Source organism: Paramormyrops kingsleyae, chromosome 12, assembly GCF_048594095.1.
Source record: "Paramormyrops kingsleyae isolate MSU_618 chromosome 12, PKINGS_0.4, whole genome shotgun sequence".
Lineage (NCBI taxonomy): Eukaryota > Metazoa > Chordata > Actinopteri > Osteoglossiformes > Mormyridae > Paramormyrops > Paramormyrops kingsleyae.
In genome coordinates this window covers 18,125,548-18,149,783 of record NC_132808.1, presented here as the reverse complement: position 1 = coordinate 18,149,783, position 24,236 = coordinate 18,125,548, and the positions used below count along the sequence as shown (strand labels likewise).

Genomic DNA, 24,236 nt, shown 5'->3' with positions numbered 1-24,236 from the left:
TTTGGGTCCTGTCACTAAATGTAGACTCTTGTTCTCTTTGTTCTCCTCACACTAATACAAATCCAGCAGAAGATGTTTTGGGCTCTGCTGCTTACTCCCATGCTTATTCAACTCATCTTCACCTAGCTGAAAGGCCTTGTTTTTTTTTCCATAATATTCTTGGGCAGGCGTTTCCATGGCAACATTATTATTTGCCCTCACTAATTCTTTCCAGTTCTCCTAGACCAGCTTCACCCTAAGGTCCAGTGTGTTTCGAAGCATACTGCTGTTGCCATAGTTAATTTTTCATGAAGCTATTCTCTGGCTCTGATCAACAAAGGACCCAACTGAAAATCTCAAGGCCTTCACATTGCTGTTAATGTTAACTGATGTGGTATGAAGTCAACAGTTACTGCGATCGCCTGAGTTTGGGCAGTGGAATGATGAACGGTCAGCATTCATTTTCACAGCGAGCGTTAGGTCTGTGCATCTGTCTGATTTGTGTTCGGTCAAGATCACTCAAAATTGAGAAAAATTTGTTTTGCTTAATATTGATATCCTACTCTTGACAATAACGCTACCATAACAAAATCAGTGGATGACATATTTTCCTTCTAGTCCCGTCTTCATCATGATGTAGGCCAAATTCCCTTTTATGCTGTAATTGCAGTTAATGAAGTCCAGTGAGAGATAGGCCTTCAACGTCAGTTATGGTAAAACCGGGTCAGATTGTGCCAAAATTGACATCAGAGATGTACTGAGGCAGTATAGTTGCTCTGATTTCTGCATGAAAACGTACGTTGCCTGGAGGGTTAGCGCTAAAGCTGCTCCTCACCATGGCCAGTGTGCCTTAAAAAGAAGTAAATCAGAAGATAAATTTTTGCACCCTTGGACGGGAGGACGAGCGGGTGGGCGGCTGGAAGTCTTTGAACCTGATTTAATTTTACATAATGTTTATAATTCTCTTATCCAGTGGATCTCCTTAATTTTCCAACCAACTTGATTTCTTTCCCCTTTTAACGTGATCAGGACACTTTTATCACTCTAGTAAAGCCAAATTCGAATCTCATAGCAGAAATGCAATTGCTGTACAGCTTGCTGTTGACTTTCTCTCTTTCTTTATGGTGGCAGATTTTTTTATCCCCTCTCCATGTGACGGTTGCTGTGTCTTTGGATCAGCCAGAGGCTCTAGTGGCTGTAGAATTCGTTCTGCGAGAACTTTTTCAGGTCGAGACGTTGTCATAGTAACGCGTTCAATGTGCGCCGCGTCTTGGGTGGCATTCAAGAATGCTCTGTCAAAAATAATTTAGGTGAAAATGAAAGCACAATTCTCAAATTCCTGTGTTCAGAAGAGCTGTTAGGAGCCCTCCACCTTTCCAAAAGGGCTAGCGGGATGTGGCTGCATTCCCGCTTACCGCTATAACCTAAGGTGTGTTCCCAAGCCATACACCCTACTGTATGTGTATTGACATAAGTGTGCACCAGGTCCCTATACAGTTGTGTGTTCTACAGCCATATACAGAACATAGATGCTTTTGATTCTGCTGCTCTCTGTTCCACAGGGGTCTTGTGTGTGCTGTACACGGATATAATGAAAGGCCTAATTTCCAGAATGTGTGCTCTTTGACAGTATCCGTACACAGATGACAGACGTCCATCAGAACATGGGTTACTGCCCACAGTTTGACGCCATAGATGATCTTCTGACTGGCCAGGAGCACCTGGAGTTTTATGCACGCATTCGTGGAGTACCAGAGAAGGAAGTTAAAATGGTGAGCAGGTGCCTCAACTATGCATGTGTGCATTTGCACTTATTCTGTCCTTATGGGTCATTATACACACTTCAGGGTACAGTACACAGTTATTTATGAAGTACAGGTTACAAGGTTGCAGGTTCAAAACAACATCACCCCCTGCAGGATACTGTGAATGTGAATAATGACATTTTCTTTGGGCCCTGGAGCAAGGCTCATAATCCCCCAAAAAATGCTCCCGGGGGGCCTGGCCCTGCGCTCAGACCCCAAGCTCCACTGTCAACTGTATATTTGCCTGCTTACTTTTCAAAGGAGAGCATAATGGGATGTGTGAAGAGAAGCATTCCGAAGTACTTCTGGAAATGGAAAATGAAGCGTTAAAAATAGTTTAATTTCCTGTATATTGAAACTGAGTCGCATCCTCCTTAGTGAAGAGGTCTGACTCTTCAGCACCATCATAAGGTTGTATAAGCCTCCATATAATGAGATGTAATCCAGTTTGGCCACATGTTCCTTGTGGAAATCCGCCATCACTTTGTATAAAGTGATGTGAAGATGAACCCTTCCGTGATGACTCTTTGATGATTTTTCTTTTTCTCAAGATGAAACGCTCGGTGGGGGGGGATGGGGGGGGTGCTAGGCCAAGAAGAGCTGGTCTCAGACATACGAACAGTTAAAGCATGTACTGTATAAAAACTCAGTTTGTGATTGTTGCTTCATTTTTAGCCGTCACCTTGCTCCAAATAGATATGTAGCTTAGAGTTTTACTGAAGAAATTCATGTACAGTCTCTTGCTCCATGGTTCTGCAGATGACACTCCCCTTGGGACAGTAACTAGCAACATTAAGCTTAAAGGCCTGTGCCCTCTTTTGCACACCCTGAATGAGTTCCAGGGGACAGCCACTGTCAGGCCACAGGGTGATATGACAGAATGCATCCCTGTCTCTCCTTCAGGTGGCCAAGTGGGGCATTCAGAAGCTCGGCTTGGTGAAGTACTCAAATAAGTCCGCCGGGACCTACAGCGGAGGCAACAAGCGCAAGCTGTCCACCGCCATGGCGCTGATAGGGTGCCCCCCAGTGGTCTTTCTGGTAAGTGTCATACAGTGCAGCCACAGCCTCAATTCAATACCATAAAGCTCTCCAAAGAGTGTCTCACAGAGGATCGCAGCAAGTCACTGTGGAGCTAAGAGCAGAGAGAGGTCTCGAAATGGAGAGTCGACAATGCTGGCCTGTCCTTTCTGTCGAGAGCTAACAATGGGCCTTTGCAGGATGAGCCCACTACGGGGATGGACCCCAAGGCCCGCCGCTTCCTCTGGAACTGTATCCTCAGCGTGATCAAGGAGGGCCGGTCTGTCATCCTCACTTCTCACAGGTGAGCTCCTATGTCCATCCGCAGTGCTTCACAGTGACCTGCAGGGGGCGATGTTGCTTTGAGCTTCCAGATTCCGTTATTATCGGGCAGATAATAAAGAGCTTTTAACAACCTTGTCCCCAGAAGTCGACATTTTAGCTAATGAAGAACATATGTAACTATACTGAGCTCATCATGCGTCAGTTATTCAGTCGTAATAATGACGACTGTGTGTTTTAGATTAGTTTTTCTCGATTTGGTCCTCAAGGGCCCTCAGATTGTCCATGTTTTTGCTCCCCCCCAGCTCCCAGCTGGAAGGTAGCAAAAATCTGGGCAGTATAGGGGTCCGCGAGGACAATTTTGAGAAATACTGATGTAGACATGATGACCACAGCTGTGGTATAGTACAGGTAACAGCATGTAAGCCCTTTATGTGGAGTAACAGCATGTAAGCAGTGCCTTGTGTGTTGCAGCATGGAGGAGTGTGAGGCTCTGTGCACACGCATGGCCATCATGGTCAACGGCCGCTTTAAGTGCCTGGGCAGCATCCAGCACCTGAAGAGCAGGTGAGCTTCTCGCTCTGTGTGCCTTCATTACTGTCGTCTGACAGGAGGCTGTCTACACTACTGTGCCTTCACAGAGAAGGCCAGCTCATGTAACGAGGCTGTGGAGTTTAACCTCTCAGCTTCTCAAACACAGCCCAGCACTGGCCTACTGCCTACAGCCTGTCGCATTGATTTCAACACTGTTTTTTTTAGCCACGCCTTCTTTGAGTCCAGTTTATCACTCCAGTTTACCACACCCTGTGTTTTTTCACACTGTTTGTTTGGTCCTCTACGCTATGTTTTTCACACTTTACCCCACACACGTTTTTCACTCTATTCCATGCCTTGTTTTATTTTTTCTTTCGGTTTTAGCACGCTGTGTGTTTTTTCAACGCATTAAACCCTGCGCTTTTCATATTTTGTCACAGCACCGGTCATTTGGTTCACCACACTTGTGTTTGTGGTACTTCTGCCGCACCCCTGTTTGTTCGGTTCACCCCACTTTTAACCCCATTGTTCTTATGTGCCCCCCCTTGGCACCACACCCCGTGTTTTTGTGGTTTGCCACGCAGGTCACCGTACCGTGCATGTTGCAGTCTGGCGGGGAGATAGGCAGTGCTTCGGTCTCGGAGGCTCGGTAATTTGACATGCTTGGCTTGGGAATCAAAGTTGAGATGGCATTTTCTGCACAGATGGAGCTGTTGTCAACTCAAATAATTGGTACAGGCAGAAAGAAAACCCACTCAGGCTGCAGCAAAATGTCCAGTGCTGCAAAGAAAACGTTCTTCGAGTAAATGCTTTATTGAGTTATTTTGCAAAAATGATGTATATTCTGGTTTTGATTATCATTAGGTAGGAGAGCTGAAGGAAGTCAAATTATCCCATTGTAAATGTGTGGGCGACATTGGCAGGGGCTTAAAGACGTCTCTGCAATAGAAAACCTGCTTCTGTCTTGTTCTGCATTCAGACTGTAAAGGAGAGACATCTGGGGACACTGTAGCTGGGAAACAACTTACAGAGGAGCGGTGCATTGAGGCAGAGTTTGTATGTGTGTGTGTAACAGGGAGAGGGAGAGAATAGTGCAAAATTATAATATGATTGTGTTGGTAATGTAAATAGCTGTCTTAATACATTTCAATGATTGAAGTGTTATGAAGACAGAATAAGTGCAATTGAAGTGTTTCCCCCCAAAGTGACTCATCTGTGTTATGTTCTGAAAAGAATGCATGGCTAGATGTTAAATGACGCAATTTGGGGACAGGTAAGGCTGAAGACCACAGGTGCTGTGACAGTGACCCAGTTAATCTAGCTCTCTCGTCACATATACATTTTCATAAGCACTCCTTCCTATCTGATGACTGTAATTACAGTCATAACCGTCATTCCGTGTGAAATGGAGATTTTTCCAAAAATCGGAACCGCTTCAGTTGTCAGGGCAATTAGCGATAATTGTGATAGACTGTCCATTTTCTTCCAAAAAGTAGTGATGAAATAACTTAGATATCGTGTAGTGGATCTGTTATTGGTGCTGCTCTCATGTCTTGGATGAAGTGAAATTATAACGAACATATAAAATGTAAAATTCTCTGTGGGTCTGAGAATAAAGAACATATAAACAATAATAATAATAATAGATGATGATGATGGTGATGATGATGATCACACCTCTGGGACTTGGGCTAGGGTCTCCATCCCAGCTCTACCTGTGTGGAGTCTGCATGTTCTTCCTGTGTCGTCACAGCCCCCCCCCCCCCCCAGTGAATTGGAGTTCCCAAAATGCCTGTAGGTATGAAAGGTGTGTGTGCCCCCCATCCTGGGTTATTGCCTGTACCCTATAACCGTCTGGGATAGGTTTTGGACAAGCGGGTATAGAAAATGGATGGATGGATGGATGGATGGATATATTCAAAAGAGAATTTAACAGGCCTCCAGAACACATGCATGATGGGAACAGTTTGATGTCTGTAAAAACCGAAACAGTGCTTATAAATGTTTACTGAGAGCCATGTTGAGCAGTCGCCCCTTCGAGTCTCCTTACTCCTCATTCATTCATGTCTCATTGAATATTCGTTCCAAAGTGACAATAAATAAAGGTCAAGACCACGATTATTGGCATAGAAATGAAGGACACCAAGGAGACAAACTGGGCCTGAATTGTATATTGTGACGCCACAATTGTTATTTTGCTGTTAATCTCCCAGTGCATCGCATACTCTGCGAAAATCACATGCACACATATGCATCTTCATAGCGGCTTGATAAATGCAAGGAAGACACATTACACAGGAAGATGTAGACGGTGCAGGGAGATTCAGGCACAGCAGGGTTGCATCCCTCAGTAGAAATGCAATGTGTCGCATTTTTCACTGCAGTACACCCCGGAACTGACTGCATCTGTTCCCTTTATTTATGCAGACACGCAGCTTGTCTGCTTATGTTGTGGTCATTAAAAAAAACTACAATCAATATCGATATTTAATCATGCAGAGAGACTTCACGTCAGAGGCGAGAGCTTGCACGGAATCGAAGACTTTCCAGCAGCTTGTTAGTACAGCATTTGATGCGAACCAGACAACACATCACATAATCCATTGCAAGATCTGTTTTTTTCCTCCACTGGACATGTTTGGTAGCCATGCTTTTCACAGAGCATAAATGGGACGGAATGGCATTTCTCACGTATTGGGGTTTTAATGATAGAGGCAACCCTGTACAAACAGTAGGAAGATAAACAGCAGAATGAAATTGAAAATGTGTATGATTCCCTTTGTTCTTATAGCCATATTGCATAAAAAAAAAAGAGTTTCCAATGCGACATGATAAATGTCTGTTTGGAATGCATACCATTTGCATTTCATTTGGTGCAACACACTGAAAACCTAAGAAAGTAAATCTTCTTAGGGCAGGAATGAACAAATTTATGAGGCATCTGAAACTTATAGAGAATATCAGAATTTTTGATGTATTTTTTTAAGGGGGAAACTTCTTTGGTACTTTGTAGCTGTGTGTATGGTGTACAGTTGAAGTCAGGTTGCACACATTTACATGTAGTGCTTTTCAGTGTATTTTATGGTAGGTGATTGACCAGTGGGGCAATATCCAATATTAAAACTCTATAAAGGATAAATTTACATGACCCATGTACATTTGAAACCGAAAGTCAAATGAATAGAGAGAAAAAATATACATGATTGCCTCTTATTATGATGGTGGTGTTTGATGTGTTATAATAGTGTTTCCCAACCCACCAGACGGTGCATGTTTTTGCTCCCGCCCAGCTCTCTGCCAGACAGTCCAGGTAACTAGCTGGGAGGGAGTGAAAATGTGGAGTTTCTGGGGGCCCCCGAGGACCGGCTTGGGAAACAGTGTTATCATTTTCTGCACATGTGAATAAAGGCAGAGAAGAACTTGGTGGGAAATGTCAGATGGGAACAGTCATCGCAATCTCTTAGTAATGAGTTTTAGCAAGCCTCAAAGTTCACAGTCCCTTCCTGACACTCATAAAGAGCTCTTGCACTCTAGCTATTCTTGTGGATTGGAGTGCTTTTCAGTGGCCCATAATAATCTTTTTTTAAGTGAACTGTAGTTGTGTATAATCTGGTAATGATTGAAATCAGAATTCAGTTAGGAAAACTGTGATTAGAATAGTGCTGTCTTCTGCTGCACATTACACAGTACCTACTGTCACAAAAGTTAAATGTGGTTCTTAAACAAAAAACTGCAAGCATCGCAATATCACATTTTATCTACTATTTAAAATGAGCACAATATTGACTAAATAAGCATGACTCTCTTCAGTAACCTACAACTCTGGAAAAACAAGAGACACAGCAAAATTTTCAGTTTTGCTCATTTTTCAAGTTATGGGTATTCGCCTGCTTCCCATTGATGAAGGGCTTCCCATTGATGAAGGGCTTCCCCTTGCTTCATGGGTCTTCAGTCCTGCTTCTAGGAGCCCTGATACGAACTGTCCCAGCAGCGCACTGCACAACGCTTAATGTTTCCTATTCCATTTGAAGGTCACTTGAGGTCATCCTCCGATTTATGAGGCACTGCCGGATAAGTTGATAGTCATCTCTGGCATTAGAAAGTTGCTTCTGCCCTCTTCGTTTTGTTCTTGGTTACTGCTGTCTTAGCATATTTGAGCCTGGCAGCAACCTGCCTCTCATTGTAACCCTCTGCCAGCAGAACCAGGATTAAACCAGGATTTAAAAACGCAGATATTTAAAAAGTATAGAGTGGTTTCATATTTTTTATTCTAGAGCTGTATGTTAATGTTAATGTTAATGTTAATTTTAATGTTATCTTTCATTGTTTTTGACAAAATTTCATTTCAGGCCATCATCATTTCATTTTTTTGATTTTCAGGCCAAACATAGTCCTTGTATCACTTTGCAGAAATGGCTTTTTGAGTTTTATTTTGGGGGAAAAAAACAAGTAAATTTTACTTAGTAGATGTAGATAGTATTCTTATAAATTAAGAGATGGTCCTTTATTTGCTGTCTGCAGTACATTTTAATGTTTCTTCTTACAAATCCCATCTTGCTGTCCTTCTGAGGTACACATGCATGTCCTTGGAATATTTTGGGGGGAGGTTAAGGGCCTCGCTCAAGGGCACCAATGGGGGACGTGATCATTCTGCCGAGGCTTGACCCGGCAACCTTCCGATGAGAGGCACAGATGCTTAACCTTCTGAGCCACAAGCTACCCCCCACTGTTTGTACACATTAAACTCTTTAAACATATCGTAGCATCGTTACTAGCTTGTTCTGTGTGTTTCCATTGTGACTGAGAGACTGTTCTCTATTGAGACACTCAGTGAGAAGGACTGCAAAAGATGCTGAGGTTCCAGGAATCAAAGGGCCCAGGGCCCGTGAACGAAAGTGCAGGCATTGGCATAAGAAGGTATTTCCATCAAGAGGAGTCCACTGGGACCTCTAAGGAAAGGTTTACCGTGGCTCAATTCCAGATCTCAACCCAAATGGAAGATGGCAGGGTCTGAAGCAGCAAATGAACTGAAGCGTTTTCTGTCATAATCAACGAAACACCCAGTGATGATGGACCAGTGGTGCTGCAGGCCTCCAGTAGTGGACCAGGGAATATACACCAAGCGAACTCTCCTGGGGGCTCGTGGTGGTCAAAAGCCCTAACTTGGTGTGCCCTGTGTTGTGAACGCTACCTGTAGGCTGTCATAAATCATAACCACCATTATTGTGACTGGGTCTAACCTTTAGGAATCAATACAGAATATGAAGATGCTCTTCAAGCAGAATGCAGAGCAATTTGCATTGTTAGTGGAAGAAATTTAGATTTTATGCAGCGGTATTAGAGAGCACCCCCCCCCCCCCACACACACACCCGTATTTCTTGGTTTGTTGATTTTTCAACAGGCTGCTTATTGGCTGCTCTGGATGTGCCAGCTGCTTGCCATGGAAACTGAGAGAGCCGTCACGAGTTTCTCTGTTTTCCTCTGCTGTGCGCTTTATTTCAAGGGCTCAGATAATGTTCATTAATTAATAAGAGCTGGATTATTGGCAGATAATTACCGGGAGAGTGGTGGCTGTGGCGGGAACACTGTGTAATTATAATGTAAAGTAAAAAGAGCATACGTTATTTGCTGGAACTTTCGAGGCAATGATTTTCACATAATTTGCTTGATGGATTGAAAACCATCAGCAGCGTCCACAATATCTTTTTGGGTTTTTTCGCACTCGTTTTGCAAGTCAGTGAAGCTCAGATAAACCAAATAATTCATTGTGAAGCTTGCTTACTCAGAAATTTTCAGGTGCATAATGACAGGCTTCTAGATATAAAAGGGCTATTGAAAAGATAGTAACAGAGGGACTCCATTTAAAAATATCCCGCAATAATAGGTTTTTGGAGACATAGTGTAATACAAGGAAAAAGTGGGGTTAAGGGAGTTAAATCAAAAAGGCACTTTGCCAGACCATGTGAATAAATGAATTGTACCTGATTTTGTTCTGTACCTTTTAAGTATGTGCAAGAAGCATCTGACTTTTGCTAGGAAAACATGCATAAATATATAATAACGGTTATAAATCATTCTCAGTCTTGACCGCAAGGTTTGCTCATTTCACCGCTATTTAGTTTCCATGGCATGAAAACCTAAAGCTTTTTAGTTTTCAGCTTGCAGATAATGGCTCAAAATATCTGTACCTAAAAAAGTTTACCACGGTGTAAGAAAATATTGTTTCGTTTAGACAAAAAATGCCCATAAATGTGGATTATTGCTTTTTTTTTGTAGCCGGAACTGTAAAATGTATGCAGTATGTCTTATTAAAGGTTGAATATAAAGAGTCACAGGCGCAGAGTACTCAGCTGGTTGGTAGAAACAAAGTCTTGGTCTGGATTTGTAGTTTCTGGGTCTGAAATGCCCAACACTGGCTATAGGCAGAATAGAACCCTGAATTACCTGCGTAGCTGAGGAAGTGAAATGATTGTCCGTTTTCTAGGTACAGTAGGAGGCCTCCCAAGTAAAGCTTTGCATCGGCCCCTTAAAAGGTAGAGCGGGCCCTGTCTTCAAACCCTTACAGAACGAGAGCGACCTCCCCTCCAATTAATGGTCAAATGTAAATGTATCATTATAGTGCTCATACCTTAGCAACTGCTGACTGTGGAATTCCTTTCATAAAAGAACAGGGAAGCATCACAAAAGAGATTTTTACTCAGCCATTGGAAATGGCCACCGCTTTTGTTCTCACTGTTACAATAATTCTGTCTGTAGTCTGAAGTAATTACTACCACCGCTGGTATACCCTTCAGCCCATGTGAAACTCCCAGGTCCAGCACTGGTGGTTTCAGGAACCATTTATCATGCTCCACAGAAACAATTAATTGAACGCCCTATGAAGAAGGCCTGTATTTAAATTGCTTGTTGAGCAGAGTACCGAATAACAACCTTTGACAATTCAGCAGCTTTTACCCAAGGTTGATGGGGATTGTTATTTATAACAATTTATAATGGCGTTTTTTGTGCCTTGAAAGTTCTTGACGAAAAAATACCACCAACGTCTTATCTTTCTCTCACACAGACTCATGCGGCTCTTATTTTCTGGAAACACATTGGGTAATCCAGCTTGTGCTTCTGAGAGCAACCTTAACAGATGTTATGCCAGCGTGAAATCGTGCCAGTTCGGGAAAAAAAGTCACAACAAAGCGGGTGCTGAACTCGCTGGGACACGCGACAGCGGCAGGGCGAAATGTACAATAAAAAAGCAGAAAACAATTATTCCTGTGTTCATGGACTTAAAGTTCGCTTCCCAAATTGAAATCCAATCATTTCTCCATCCAGTCGTTTCATTGTATCTCTCCATCACATTGCCACATCACAGTGCCAGAGTATCAAAAATGTGGGGGGGGGGGGGGGGAGAGGCAATTCCCTTTGAGTCATTTCATTCAGTTTCCCCATTGGTTGTGGGAAAGTCCATAGGACAGAGAAGGAGGGAGACTCAGAGGACAGTATGTGTTGTGGTTCAAATCTGCTTAACAGCCCCAACTTATCCCTGGGAGAAGGTAGGCAGACTGAAGAGCAGCTGTTTCAATAAAAGCACAATGGAAGAGTTGACTGTGAGGAGAAATTGAGAGTGGGAAGTATCGTAGTGGATCTGCGTGTTTATCACAGAGCTAACTGACAAAATGGCTGTCCCAGAGCCTTGTGCATTTCCATAGGTGGACCAACCAACGGAATATTGCAAAGTTTACAGTAGAGAGTTTAAAGAAGCGACATAGTGTGGTCTGGTTGGTGGCGGCAGAGCTAATTCACTTCATACCTGTCATTCAGGATTTACATTTGTATTTAATTGCTTTTAAGACACTTTATCATACCTTGAAATGTTCCTTTTTATCCTTTTAAATCATGGATATTAACTGGAGCAACTCAAGTGAATTACCTTGATCATGGGGACTAAAAAAGCCCTCTTAGGGTTTGGATTCGCGTCATGGATATGCTCACTGCTGCAGGACCACATGTCGATTAGCGATGGCAGCCGTTACATCCATGCATGCATCTGTCCATCTTCCTTAACCACTTATCTAGTCCAGGATTGCAGTGAGCCTGCAGAACAGGCCACAAGGTGGGTGACACCTTGAACGGAATTTAATCAATGAATCATATATCAGCTGTATATTTCAATTTCGTAGGGTATAATAGCCAGAGGGTATAGAATTTGTAATAACGCTTCATAAATATAAACTTTTTCTGCATGAGATTAAATATGCCTTAATATTTCTATACTCTTGCAATTTTTCCTGATTTATGAATAAATGCTTTATTTTTCACATCCCTCCAAATTTTCAACAGTCTTAATGGACTCTGTAAATGATAACTCGTGAATCTGGTTAGTTTTTCCAACTATAAATCTTGGATGACCTTAAATCCCATTTTTAAAAATGCCCCTAAATATTCATATGACATTCACTGGGCCATATAATCTTAAGTCTCCATTGTTGACAGTCTATTCTTCGAAGGCTGACATTATAAAAGCAATATTGTGTGATCTTCCTGGAGCACATGACATCCTTGAAGGCCATAGGATTTAAATGGGCAGGGTACCCTTTGCACACCTGAGGTCTGAGATATTACCCCTCACCCTGGCAGTCCTCACAAGACACGAACGGGCAAACTCTGAGATGTGGCAGTGAGGCAGTGAGAGGGTAAGGGGCAGGGAGGATATTTTACAACTGGAGCATCTGTGCTACGTCATCCCATTGGCCCTTAAAACTAAGTATGAACTCATCCCCTGCAGCTGTTTCATTAATTGGCTTTTCCCTAACGTCGATTACATTTCGTCTTTGAGAAGGCCGTGCTTCATGAATATTAGATGGACGCCACTGTTCATCCGTTCAAGGAGGTGTGCACGTTAACCTTCTGCACACCAGGGGCAAGTATTTATCCGTCGCACACACAATCGAACACTGTACTACTGTGTAGGGAAAATGCTTTTCCACCTACTTTCTGGATTGTGCTTGAAGAAATAAGCAGTACAGTAGTCCCCCGTATCCGCAGGTGATGCGTCCCAAGACCTACTGCGGACAGCCAAAATCCTGGATAATGGCAAACCATCCATGGACCCCATATATAACATGATTTTCATGTACTTACATATGGTAATTGATAAATTACAACAGAAAGACCAACATTAAATACAGTAATAATAAAGTACATTGTACATTATTATACAGTAATGTACTCGAATAAAAGGGATTTGGATGTTTTAGCTTAATTCTCAAGAAACAATAGAGCAATGAAAAAATATCACGTATCAAGGAATGATGGACCAATGAGAATCATGCATATTATTCCCCTCATGGGACAAAGGAACAATGAAAAACATTGGCTATTGTTACACATTTTTTCAATGAAAAATATACCTTTACATAACCTGTAATGAGATACTCACCGGCTTACCACTTGTACTCGCTTGGCGTGCGGTTTGAAACTTACGAACCATTTCTGAAATTTTTCTAATTTTTTTCAGCCCGTGGTGAACCATGGATAACTGAAACCGCAATTACTGACAAAGTGGATACGGGGGTTCCGCTGTACAAAGACGGAGAAAAGCAAAGCAATAGAAAAAGAATAAATAAGAATAACATGATATAAAATAATACACAATAAAACGGAACGCTAAGGACAAAATAACTGTACAATTGAAAAAAATGTGCAGTGATAGTGGGTTGATAAAGTGTGTAAAGGAACTTATTCGCTATGGAGGCCCATCTGTCCATTCATCCATGTTCTGTAACTGCTGTCCTATTCAGGGTCACAGGGGGTCCAGAGCTTATCCCGGAGGCTATGGGTACAAGGAAGGGGACAACCCAGGATGGGGCACCAACAACCCGTCACAAGTCACATTCACACTCCATTCACCTTTTAGTAACTCCAGTTAGCCTCAGTATGTTGAATTTGGGGGGGGGGAGGCAGAGTACCTGGAGAAAAGCCCATGATGACACATGGGGGGGGGGGGGGGCAGGAACGTAGTACCTGGAGGAAACCCCACGACAACACATGGGGAACTTGAGAACATGCACACTCCACACACATGGAACCAAGGTAGAGACTCAAATCCTGATCCCAGAAGGTGTGAAGCTGCAGTGCTAACCACTACGCCACCATGTTGCCCCCCCCCCCCACGGGAGTCTTTATTCAGACTACAAACGGCCTGAGTGCAGAAGCTCTTCCCTAGTCTCTCAGTCTTGGCTTTCAGGATGCAGTAGCGTCTCTCCGACCACAGCAGTGAGAAGGGGCTGTTGTTGGCCATCGTTGGGAGCAGTTGAACAAGACTTTTTGAAAGACTGTACTTTCTAAGATACTTTCTGTGACTGGATGCCGAATACTTTCTAATTTAATATTCATGTTTTGCCTACTATCAAAATGAAATGATTTATTATCTGTGGACCTGTTAACTAATGAAAATGAATTTAAAGGCAGGCTTATCAGATTTCCCTTCACACCAACACAATGATGCAGCCACATGGAGACGGACAGCAAGTGCCTGGGACTTTGCAATCCGGTGGCTCGAATTATACAAATCCAGTGTGTCCATATTTACCGAGAAACAAGGGTTTAATTTGGATCCTCAATTATGCAAATGGACCTGATGTCGCTTGGAAAGTCGTTAGCCGTTAGCGCTCGCCGCTTCGCGGCCCGGCAAGCAAACTCGGGGCTGCAGACGGGCGCGGTGAGAGCAGGTGGCACGTTATCCAGGTGCCGTAGGAGTCGACGCGTCATGCAGTGACGTCCTTCCTTTTCTGCCCCGCGCCGGAAGCTGCCGGTCGCAGCCGTTTTCCGCCAGGGGGCTTGCATGCTCTGATTCTGCCTGAATTTTTATGAGAATGAAAAGAAACCCAGCAAATAGGTGCTAGCTTCTGAAGCCTCACATGTAGGCAGGCACATGTGCTTCACATAGTGCGCCGCAGTTGCGTGTGTGCTGCCACCTTCAGGGCAGACGTTGTATAGCGGCCTTACCTGGTACTCCTGAGGGAGGGGCTCATTGAGCAGAAATGGATGGCGTCTCTGCATGATTTAGGCTGCTGGACCGTTTGTTCCCCTCATTTTAATAGGGAGCCTATTGAATAAATCAATCCAATTTATTTATGGAACTCAGCAAAATAAGTCTGAATAAATTGTCTTTTACAACCCAGGATGGACGCGGCTTCCTCTGGGCCAGTGAGTAAACCAAAATGAAGCGGGGGGGCTATAAACCCAGGGAAAAGGCCCATAAGGCTGTCAGGGAATATGCCGGTTTTCTGCTGAGTGACGCCATTCAGTGGGTCCTGAGATACAGGCCTTTTTTCGGAGACGGCTCTCGCTTGAGCACAGTGCTTAAGAGAAGAATAAAAGCAGTAAAACACCTTAATGCATTAAGGTAATGCAGTGTGGGCCGTGCTTTATGGCAGCAGCCCGCTTCTGGAACATGCCACAAGCTTAGAGAACTTTGACAAGTCACATGGCCATGCAGTACTCATGTGTAAAATGCAGTTTGATGCTTGTGTTGTTCTTACACCTCTCCAATGCAAGAACGTGGACTCTCTCTCTCTCTCTCCCTCTCTCTCTCAGCCTCCAGACTGTCAAATAAAACGATGAGATAATAGACAGGAGATGCACTCAAAATGAATATACTGTACTTTTCACCTCCTGCAGGAGCACCATGAATACTGCATTTGCCATTTTAAGGTACCTCCTTCGGCAGCCGGCTTGTGAGCAGGAGGCAGCGGATAAGGGTTAGATGTGGGGAGCTGGGGAGCCAATTATCCAACCCCCCCCCTCCCACTAGCTTAACTCAGACTTGATCTGGAAGCCTTATGACCTGATCAGAGAGGTGCCAACCTGGCTTGTAGAAGCCGAGGCCCCGGAATAATGCACCCCGGCAGCCTCCCTCCACCTTGGCATTCATTCGCTGGAATAATTCACCTCCCAATGGGCAGGTGCTTCTGAGTGACCTTGTGCGTGACCAGCATGCAGCCTGTGAAGCATATGCTACGTGGCTGCTTGGTGCAGGTCGAATCAGCCTTTTGCTTGCAGATTGACTATAGGGGCCAGCTTGTTATGCGTCAAGGAGTCCCCTTCAGTGAACATCATGTACTTGTTATAAGCTATAGGAGCCCTATCAGGGAATGTCTTCTACTTGTTATACCCACTGGGGTCCTATCAGGGAACATGTTGTACTTGTCATGCTCCATAAGGGCCCTATTAGGGAATGTCTCACACTTGTCATGGTCTATAAGGACCCAATCGGGGATCATCTTGTACGTGATATATACAGAAACTGTCTAAAGAAATGGCTCATGTGCAGCGAGTGATTCTCTGCACATTCTCCAGCCAGCATGGTGTTGGATTAGACAAGAGTGCCTGGGACCACTTTCAGATCCTCTCATAATTACTGGGGTTCACTCTCCTCCTTCTGCTGAGTGACTCGCATCTTTTGCGATGGTTCCTTATGACCATAGCGCCTTAGCAGCTCCATCTGTTGGGCTACGAATGGTGCCTAATGAAACATAAGTGTCTGTACCACTTGCACCTCAGAAGGAATTGATATCCAGGCCGCCTATGTACAAGCAGGTATGACCTCCAGAACCACTTCAAGCATACATGAGTTGTGCATTCAGAGATGCATTTCTGCCATCTAATATCATACTCAGCTGTTATTTTTGCTTGTTATCTTTAATAGCTCTGGCCAATCCCCTCTAACGTCTCTCATTAATATGATGTTTTCAGCCAAAGCACAATCATTGAATGGATGGTTTTTTTTTCCATTGTACTATCCTCTGGTAACTCTAGATGCAATAGTGCATGGAAATTCCAGAAGGACATCTCAAAAATGCTACAACCATCACTTCTGACACAAAACAATCGCACCACCATTTGAAATTGCTTGGATCATGTGTCTTAAAAATTCCAGTGCTTAGCAGCACAGTAACAGAACCTCTTGTCCCTGTCTACATGCTATATATTCAGTAGCAGCCAAATAGTTTACTGTTCGGAGGAGCAAGCTGTTTGCACTAATGCATAGATGTACTTAATATAGTGTCCACTGTTTGTAGGTGTACGGTACAAATTGGCCTGCACCTGGGGAACATTGGTGCAAGTCAAGTGTCCAATGAATAATGGGAGAAAGCATCTGTTCTTAATTAATAATCAGGATGACAATACTAATATAAGTAAGAACATACCTGTTGGGCCAGCTTGACCCAACAAAATGTTCTAAAACAATTTTCTATCAGCGTCGTTTTCTGCTATTTGAATGAATATGGACAAACATATCTAGCTTAAGCAACAGATGGGTAATGAAAGTACCATATTGAACAATGGATTTGAGTCCAGACGGAGTTTCCTATCGGACAGTCAGATTAGAGGCACATAAAATAACGTCTGGCAGGACTGATATAAACATGGTTGGACATTGCTAAATGATGCTTTCTTTATTTTTCCGCTGAAACATGTGGCTTCGTAAGGGAATTAAGATCTCCAGGCAGCCTTGGATAAGGTATGAAGCAAGCGTCTTCGTAGTGTGGAATGCCTGGGAGACATCTCCTCACTCCCACTGTAGAAGACCTGTGTAGTCAGTATGCACAAGTGCAGAATTATTCATTGCCCTCTTGCTCCTGGTCTAGCAGACTATTCCCCCTGGTAAATATATAACAAAGGAATTTTTAGCACAAAGCAATGGATCCACAGGATTCCGACAGTATTCTGTCTTCTCTGTATATGATATTAGCAGGAGTCTCTTGCTAAGTAAGTTTATGCACTGTGGAAAGCTTTGAGATAAGAGATGACTGTCGCAGATGCGGAGAGTTTCTCTGTTGAAAAGCGAGCTGTTGAACTTTATCTGAGTAGCAGTAGTTGTACCTCTAATGGGAAATATTTTGTTATACCTCAGTGTACAAATTTAAAGTCATTTCATCTGAGCCTCAATGGATGCTGAAGCAAGCTATGTCATTAACAGAACGTTATTAAAATTGTCTTTGAGAGTATCACATTCTGTTACTCTACGAACAGTTCTAAAATTGTAGTCAATTTGTGTCCCCCAAATTGTAGTCAATCTGTGTCCCCCAAATTGTAGTCAATCTGTATCCAGCAATTAGATAATCCATTATACTACTAAACCATTTGGCTTTGTTGCGTATGCTTGGTTTAAAGAGCTATTTCAAGAATATTTTACTGTTGCTGCTATTGTTGTTGTTTTTTTTTTTCTTAATTTATTTTTTGTAGCGCACACAGGAAATGACTAGTGGCTCTAAATGATAATGAGGGTCATAGCCTCAATCTCCCGTAAGTGTAAAATGGCTCTTAATCATGTCGTGCGCGTGGTGATAATCTGCTCCGCTGTCTGTGGCAGCAGCTGCGGTGGGCGCCCAGAGAACTGGGGCAGGCCAGCGACTGAAGTGACTTAACTTATCAGTTGGGGATTGAGCGCTTTGTAGTAATTTGAAATGCGGCTGGAATTTTTTATTTTTTTTGTTTATGGACAGGCATAAATCCGGGAGCGAATGTATGGATGCCTAGCTGATTTTCAAAGGAAGGTGGCAGGGCTTCACCTACTCAAAGCTCCCCTTCCAATCTTAGAGAATCTATGTCGGATCCCATTCTTTCCAATTCAATTTATTTTTATATAGCGCCTTTCACAACAGAGTCGCCCCAAGGTGCGTTACATGGGAGTGTTGTGATACGATCCTGCATCATTTATACATAATAACTCAAAAACAAGTAAAAGGGAATAGACACTTTTTTGGCAAATCCTGACTGATGACAAACAAATATCTCGCAATCGAAACAGCCATGCTCCACAAGCGAGAGGTCCGCCACACTTTCACAACTACCTGGCAGGTGTGAGGACGCAGCAGAGAAGCTCTCAGCCATAAAAACGTCAACAAGATTATGATCCGTCTAAATGATTCCATAGGTGGTACCAACACGATATGCAGGTGGTGTCTAATGAGACTCCTGGACTCTCTGAAGTGGTCTTTTTATTAATGGGACGTTCCATGAGTCACTAACTCAAATATAAAAATCCTTCTACAGTCATAAAGAGCTTCATTAAAAGCTGGATCATTATCTAAAATGTTGTGTATTGCTGTGTTTTAAAGGTAACGATTTTAAAGAATTTAAATGTGTCACGCCCTCCACCTGGCTTCTGAATTTGCAGGTTTGGTGATGGGTACACGGTCATCGTGAGAGTGGGTGGGGTGCCTCCAGCCTTGGCCCCTGTGGAGGAGTTTGTGAAGGACACCTTTGCAGGAAGCATGCTGAAGGAGAAGCATCACAACACCCTGCAGTACCAGCTGCCATGTACAGAGGGCGCCCTGGCTACCATCTTCAGCCAGTTAACGCATCATCGGGAGCGCCTGGGAATCGATGACTACTCTGTGTCCCAGACCACACTAGACCAGGTACCACATTTCCCAACCTACATTTTACAAATTGAGCATGCTAATGTTTCTCTGGACACAACACTGACATGGTAAACATCCCTAATGAACCTCACACATGAACTGCTACCAGCCATCTTGAACCTCACGCACCACCAACACTTTGACATCCCTTTAGAACCTCACACACTGACATGCTAACATTCTTATTGACCCACACATACTGACTAGGGTCGTCACCTTTTATTTGTGAGAAACCGGGACACTCAGACATTTTTTTTTTTGGGGGGGGTGGGGCAGGATTAAACCATTTTTAACAAATAATACTATTTGCCTTTCTCGAACCTAGTTGCACTCACTCTGACCGCTTTGTCTGTTGCTGTCCCTTATGAATTTGGACAACCTGACACTTTCATTTCATACCTATTCTCCATGTGTATTTCGCATTGTTTTTGCTGCCTGCAGACGTCCCCGCTGTCCCTCAACGAATGCTTTAAATTCCAAGCGTGAAAATTTCCATTTTAATCTAACTTGCTGTTCAGCTTTGACCAAAAGTTACAAAGGGTAAATTTTTGCAGTAGCTTAATACAAAGCTGTGGTGCTACTTTGTTTTTGCATCATTTTCCAGCGTTGTTTTTCCTTCGTATTTAACAGAATTTTTGGCTGGACACAAAACACTAGTGGCAGAGAACGGGGTGGGGGGGGGGGCAGGGAGTATTTCACAATCTGTTTTTTTTTTTCATTAGCCAGATAACTTCAACCAATTACAGTATAAGGATTGTCAAACAGGAATGTCAAAGTTAACTGGATTAAGTTATCCAGCTAACTGGGAAATTCTGCTTTGTGGAATACCCCCAAAATCTCCTTTTTTGTGCCTTACCCATTCAGAAAAGTTTTCTCATTTCGCCCACTCTGAATTGTACGTTTTAAATCACCTTTTCCTTGACACTGGTGGGTCGAACATCACTCCCCCCATTTCACAAAAAACGACAAAATAAAGTTTTTTTTTTTAATTAATGTTACATCTAGCTAGCAATTTAAGTCACGGGGGGTTGTGGATGTGGATGCACTCCGCAGACCGACAGACCATGCAGTTGCTAAGTAACAAGGCAAGCTTTGTGTGTCTGCTACCAATCAAATAAAAGTATAGACAAGGCCAGTCGTCGCTGTGTTTTACCCTTTTTAATCGTTTACGGACACAGGATTGGATGTATAAACAAAACCAGGAAGGAAAAAGAATAGCTGTAGAAGGAAACCAATTGAGGTATAATTTGAAACAAAATTCTAAATTCGATGTATAAAAAAACTGTACAATTCATGCCCCAGGAAAGAGAATTAATTTTCGGGGACAGCTGCTCAAAAATATCCCAGGAACACCAGGACAGGTGGCACCCTAAAACTGACATACTAACAGCCATTATCACCCTCACACACTGACATGCTAACACCCATTATCACCCTCACACACTGACATGCTAACACCCATTATCACCCTCACACACTGACATGCTAACACCCATTATCACCCTCACACACTGACATGCTAACACCCATTATCACCCTCACACACTGACATGCTAACACCCATTATCACCCTCACACACTGACATGCTAACACACATTATCACCCTCACACACTGACATGCTAACACCCATTTTCACCCTCACACACTGACATGCTAACACCCATTATCACCCTCACACACTGACATGCTAACATCCTCCTTGACTCACACACACTGACATGCTAACACCCATTATCACCCTCACACATTGACATGCTAACACCCATTATCACCCTCACACACTGACATGCTAACATCCTCCTTGACTCACACACATTGACATGCTAACACCCATTATCACCCTCACACACTGACATGCTAACATCCTCCTTGACTCACACACATTGACATGCTAACACCCATTATCACCCTCACACACTGACATGCTAACACCCATTATCACCCTCACACACTGACATGCTAACACCCATTATCACCCTCACACACTGACATGCTAACACCCATTATCACCCTCACACACTGACATGCTAACACCCATTATCACCCTCACACACTGACATGCTAACACCCATTATCACCCTCACACACTGACATGCTAACATCCATTATCACCCTCACACACTGACATGCTAACACCCATTATCACCCTCACACACTGACATGCTAACACCCATTATCACCCTCACACACTGACATGCTAACATCCTCCTTGACTCACACACACTGACATGCCAACATCCTCCTTGACTCACACACACTGACATGCTAACATCCTCCTTGACTCACACACACTGACATGCTAACATCCTCCTTGACTCACACACACTGACATGCTAACATCCTCCTTGACTCACACACACTGACATGCTAGCATCCTCCTTGACTCACACACACTGACACATTAACAACCTTTATGACCCACGCACAAAACTAACACTCTAACAGCCAAATTATTGTAAACAAGAAGCCAGTGTTACATATTTTTGCTGGCGAGTTCATTTCCAAGTGCATCACTCCCAGAGCAACAGTCCGGTCAATGTATCTTTGGAAAGGTGAGGGGGGTCACCAGCTTAGTCTCTGTAGACAGTAATGCAACCATGCCAGGTCCTTTTTTAAATCAATGTGTGACAGGGAAGGTCAGGTCCCATGATAGGAAAACACTCTATTCCACAGCAAACAGGTTCATCTAAAAAGAGCAACTAAAGGTAGTCTTTTCTATTAAAGGTGCAGTGGTGCTTTGTCAGAGCTCATAAAAGTGGCAGTAATTTATTAAAATATTACTTCCTCCTACACTTTGGGGATCTAGCTAAGGGATTTCACATTAGCAGTAAATGAGATCCTGAACAAATCGTGCAAAAGAGAATATCAATAACAATGTTTAATGAAGAAGGCACATTTTCTTTTAGATGGTGAATTAGTGAGATATATTTACCCAGATATAGATGCCTAGTTTGTTCACCCAAAAATCACAGTTTTGAAATATATTATACCAATATTAAGCTAATTAACTAAAAATTATATGAATTCTTAGAAAACTGAGACGGAAAAGGAGAAGGTGTATCTATGCTGGAACTGAATCAATGAAATGAAAGGAACTTAACAGAGGAAGGTGGAGAAGACAATGCAGAGGAAGCAAAGGGCTCAGAAATCGTTAAGGATGAACTCGTATTCCTGCTGTCAGGGAGGCGGCCTGTGGTTTTATGTAGAGACTACAGTAACACGCCATGGAGCAGCACTACTGGCCGGTCTCTTCCACTCTCTGGAAAGAGTTATGCTTTATATTCTGAGGTGGCTGTTGGATAAAGGAGGTGTAGGAGGTGAAGGAGCTTTTGTATTGTGTAAGCACCTCGGAGCTGAAATAAAACTATTGTTGATTACTTATAGTCAGGATATTTTTCGACCGGATGTTCTCCCAGAGTTTCTGTGCAACAAGGACACAGACATTTGGCATGACAGTCGGGGAAGGAACAGCGCCTTTTTAATGCTCAGTGAAGATAAACAGGAAATGTGAAAGACTGTAGGGGATACTGATTACAGGAAGAGTATGGCTTTGAAGTATTGTAGGCATAATTTTTATTTATTACATTATTTGGAATGTTAATGAAATCGTGTTCTGCTGGAACGTTTTTTGAATGAATCCTGCCACCCAGCAGAACCATCCCAAGTCCAGTTCATCTAATTAGAAGCGATGTCTGTTTTGTCGAAGAGTAGATAGACATTCATTAGGTGTGGTGGGTTAAGGAGTAGAAGAAATTTATCCCATAGCAAATGTATAATCCCTGCTGTTGCAAAGAGTGTCCTTTACAGCATCCATGTCCATTGGGAGTCTGCTGAAGGCCTGGCTAGCCTCACAAAACTGTTTCATTGCCATTGTTGCGGTGAAAGCCATTAGTCCAAGGTGACAGAGTTATGGGCAGGATCTTGCGCAAATGTAATTCTCTGCTGGTCCATTAACGGTGGGCTTGTCTGCCTGACAGTGTACAGAGACTGATATGTTAGCTTCTCAGAGGTGACACTCCTGGGATAGTGGACACATTAATGTTAGCAATGTTTGTGATCAGTTACTCAGCCCCCCCATCACCTTCACCTTCTGAGGGGAGGGGAAGCATCTGTGGTGCTGGAGGACTGTAAAGTTTTACTTCGAATGACTCCTGGTGACTCAGCTTGTATAGAGAGTGGGTGGAGGTGGAGGGAAATAATTGCTTACTTTCAGACAAAGTAAGCTAATTCAGTCCTCAGGCTGTTTGTTTCAAAGGAGAACGTGTCAAGTGACATCAGTATTAAGAACACAGCCCTCTAACCTGAAGGTTGCTGGTTCAAGCCTCAGAAGGGTTCTTTGCTGTAGTACCTTCGAGCAAGGTGTTTAATCTGAATCTCTCCATTAAAATGCCCAGCTGGTTGAAGCTGAACCTGCATCAAATTTAAATGTCATTTTAAGAAGTAATGGACCTGTAGACAAAATTATATTTCTAATTGAAACATAATGGACAGAGTTCCAATACTATATTTTGAGGTACTGAATGTGCATCTGTCATGATCAGGGTTTTATTTTCAGGACCAGTGGAAAGTGAGTAATGTTAAAATGGTTGGCGTTTTTCATGAGCAGGCATGTCGGGCCCACACGGATTTATTGTTCACTCACTCAATGTCATGAGGTCCTTTTGTTCACATTATTTGTACCTCCCAGTCAATAGCCCTGCTGCTTTTCTCCAGAGGTCTTTGTCGGAGATGAGCTCACGGTGAGGTCAGAGTTACTTTCTGCCAGTCTTGCACCGTGATTTCGGGTCACTCTTACCTCGGGGATTTCAAGTTTGAGCTGTTCGGCATTCTGTTCCAGCCTTATTAAACATGGCCGTCATTCTCAGTCAGGGACCTCAGCGTGTGTCTGTGCTCCACTTGCCATTGATCCACTTTTCAGAATTCAGAGAATTGGCTCCCCGTCTCAAGGTTCCATCATTGCATTCGTGGACCCGGCACCCCTCTTATTCCGGCCTGCCTTTGTTATTTTTGTCAGCCGAAGCCGGGACAAGATATCTGAAGAGAACTGGACGGCATCCATGACACGGTTGTCAGGGACACACAGCAACTTTGATGATTTTGATGTTTGAAAGTGTACAAAAAAGTGATGAAACTACCAGCTAAAAGCTTTTGCACACACTTGAGATTTTCTACATTTGCATGTTACCCACTTAAC

At 43.2% G+C, this 24,236-nt stretch overlaps 1 protein-coding gene across 1 annotated transcript in view; it reads left to right on the top strand.

The window, feature by feature from the left end:
* The window catches only part of LOC111842617 (phospholipid-transporting ATPase ABCA1-like), a 163,064-nt gene that overhangs the window by 135,139 nt on the left and 3,689 nt on the right, over positions 1–24,236 (top strand). Inside the window, exons 45-49 of the mRNA XM_023809414.2 lie at positions 1,610–1,751; positions 2,688–2,822; positions 3,002–3,105; positions 3,558–3,650; positions 18,794–19,037. Coding sequence (XP_023665182.2) covers positions 1,610–1,751; positions 2,688–2,822; positions 3,002–3,105; positions 3,558–3,650; positions 18,794–19,037 — 718 coding nt within the window. The remainder of the gene's footprint in view (positions 1–1,609; positions 1,752–2,687; positions 2,823–3,001; positions 3,106–3,557; positions 3,651–18,793; positions 19,038–24,236) is intronic.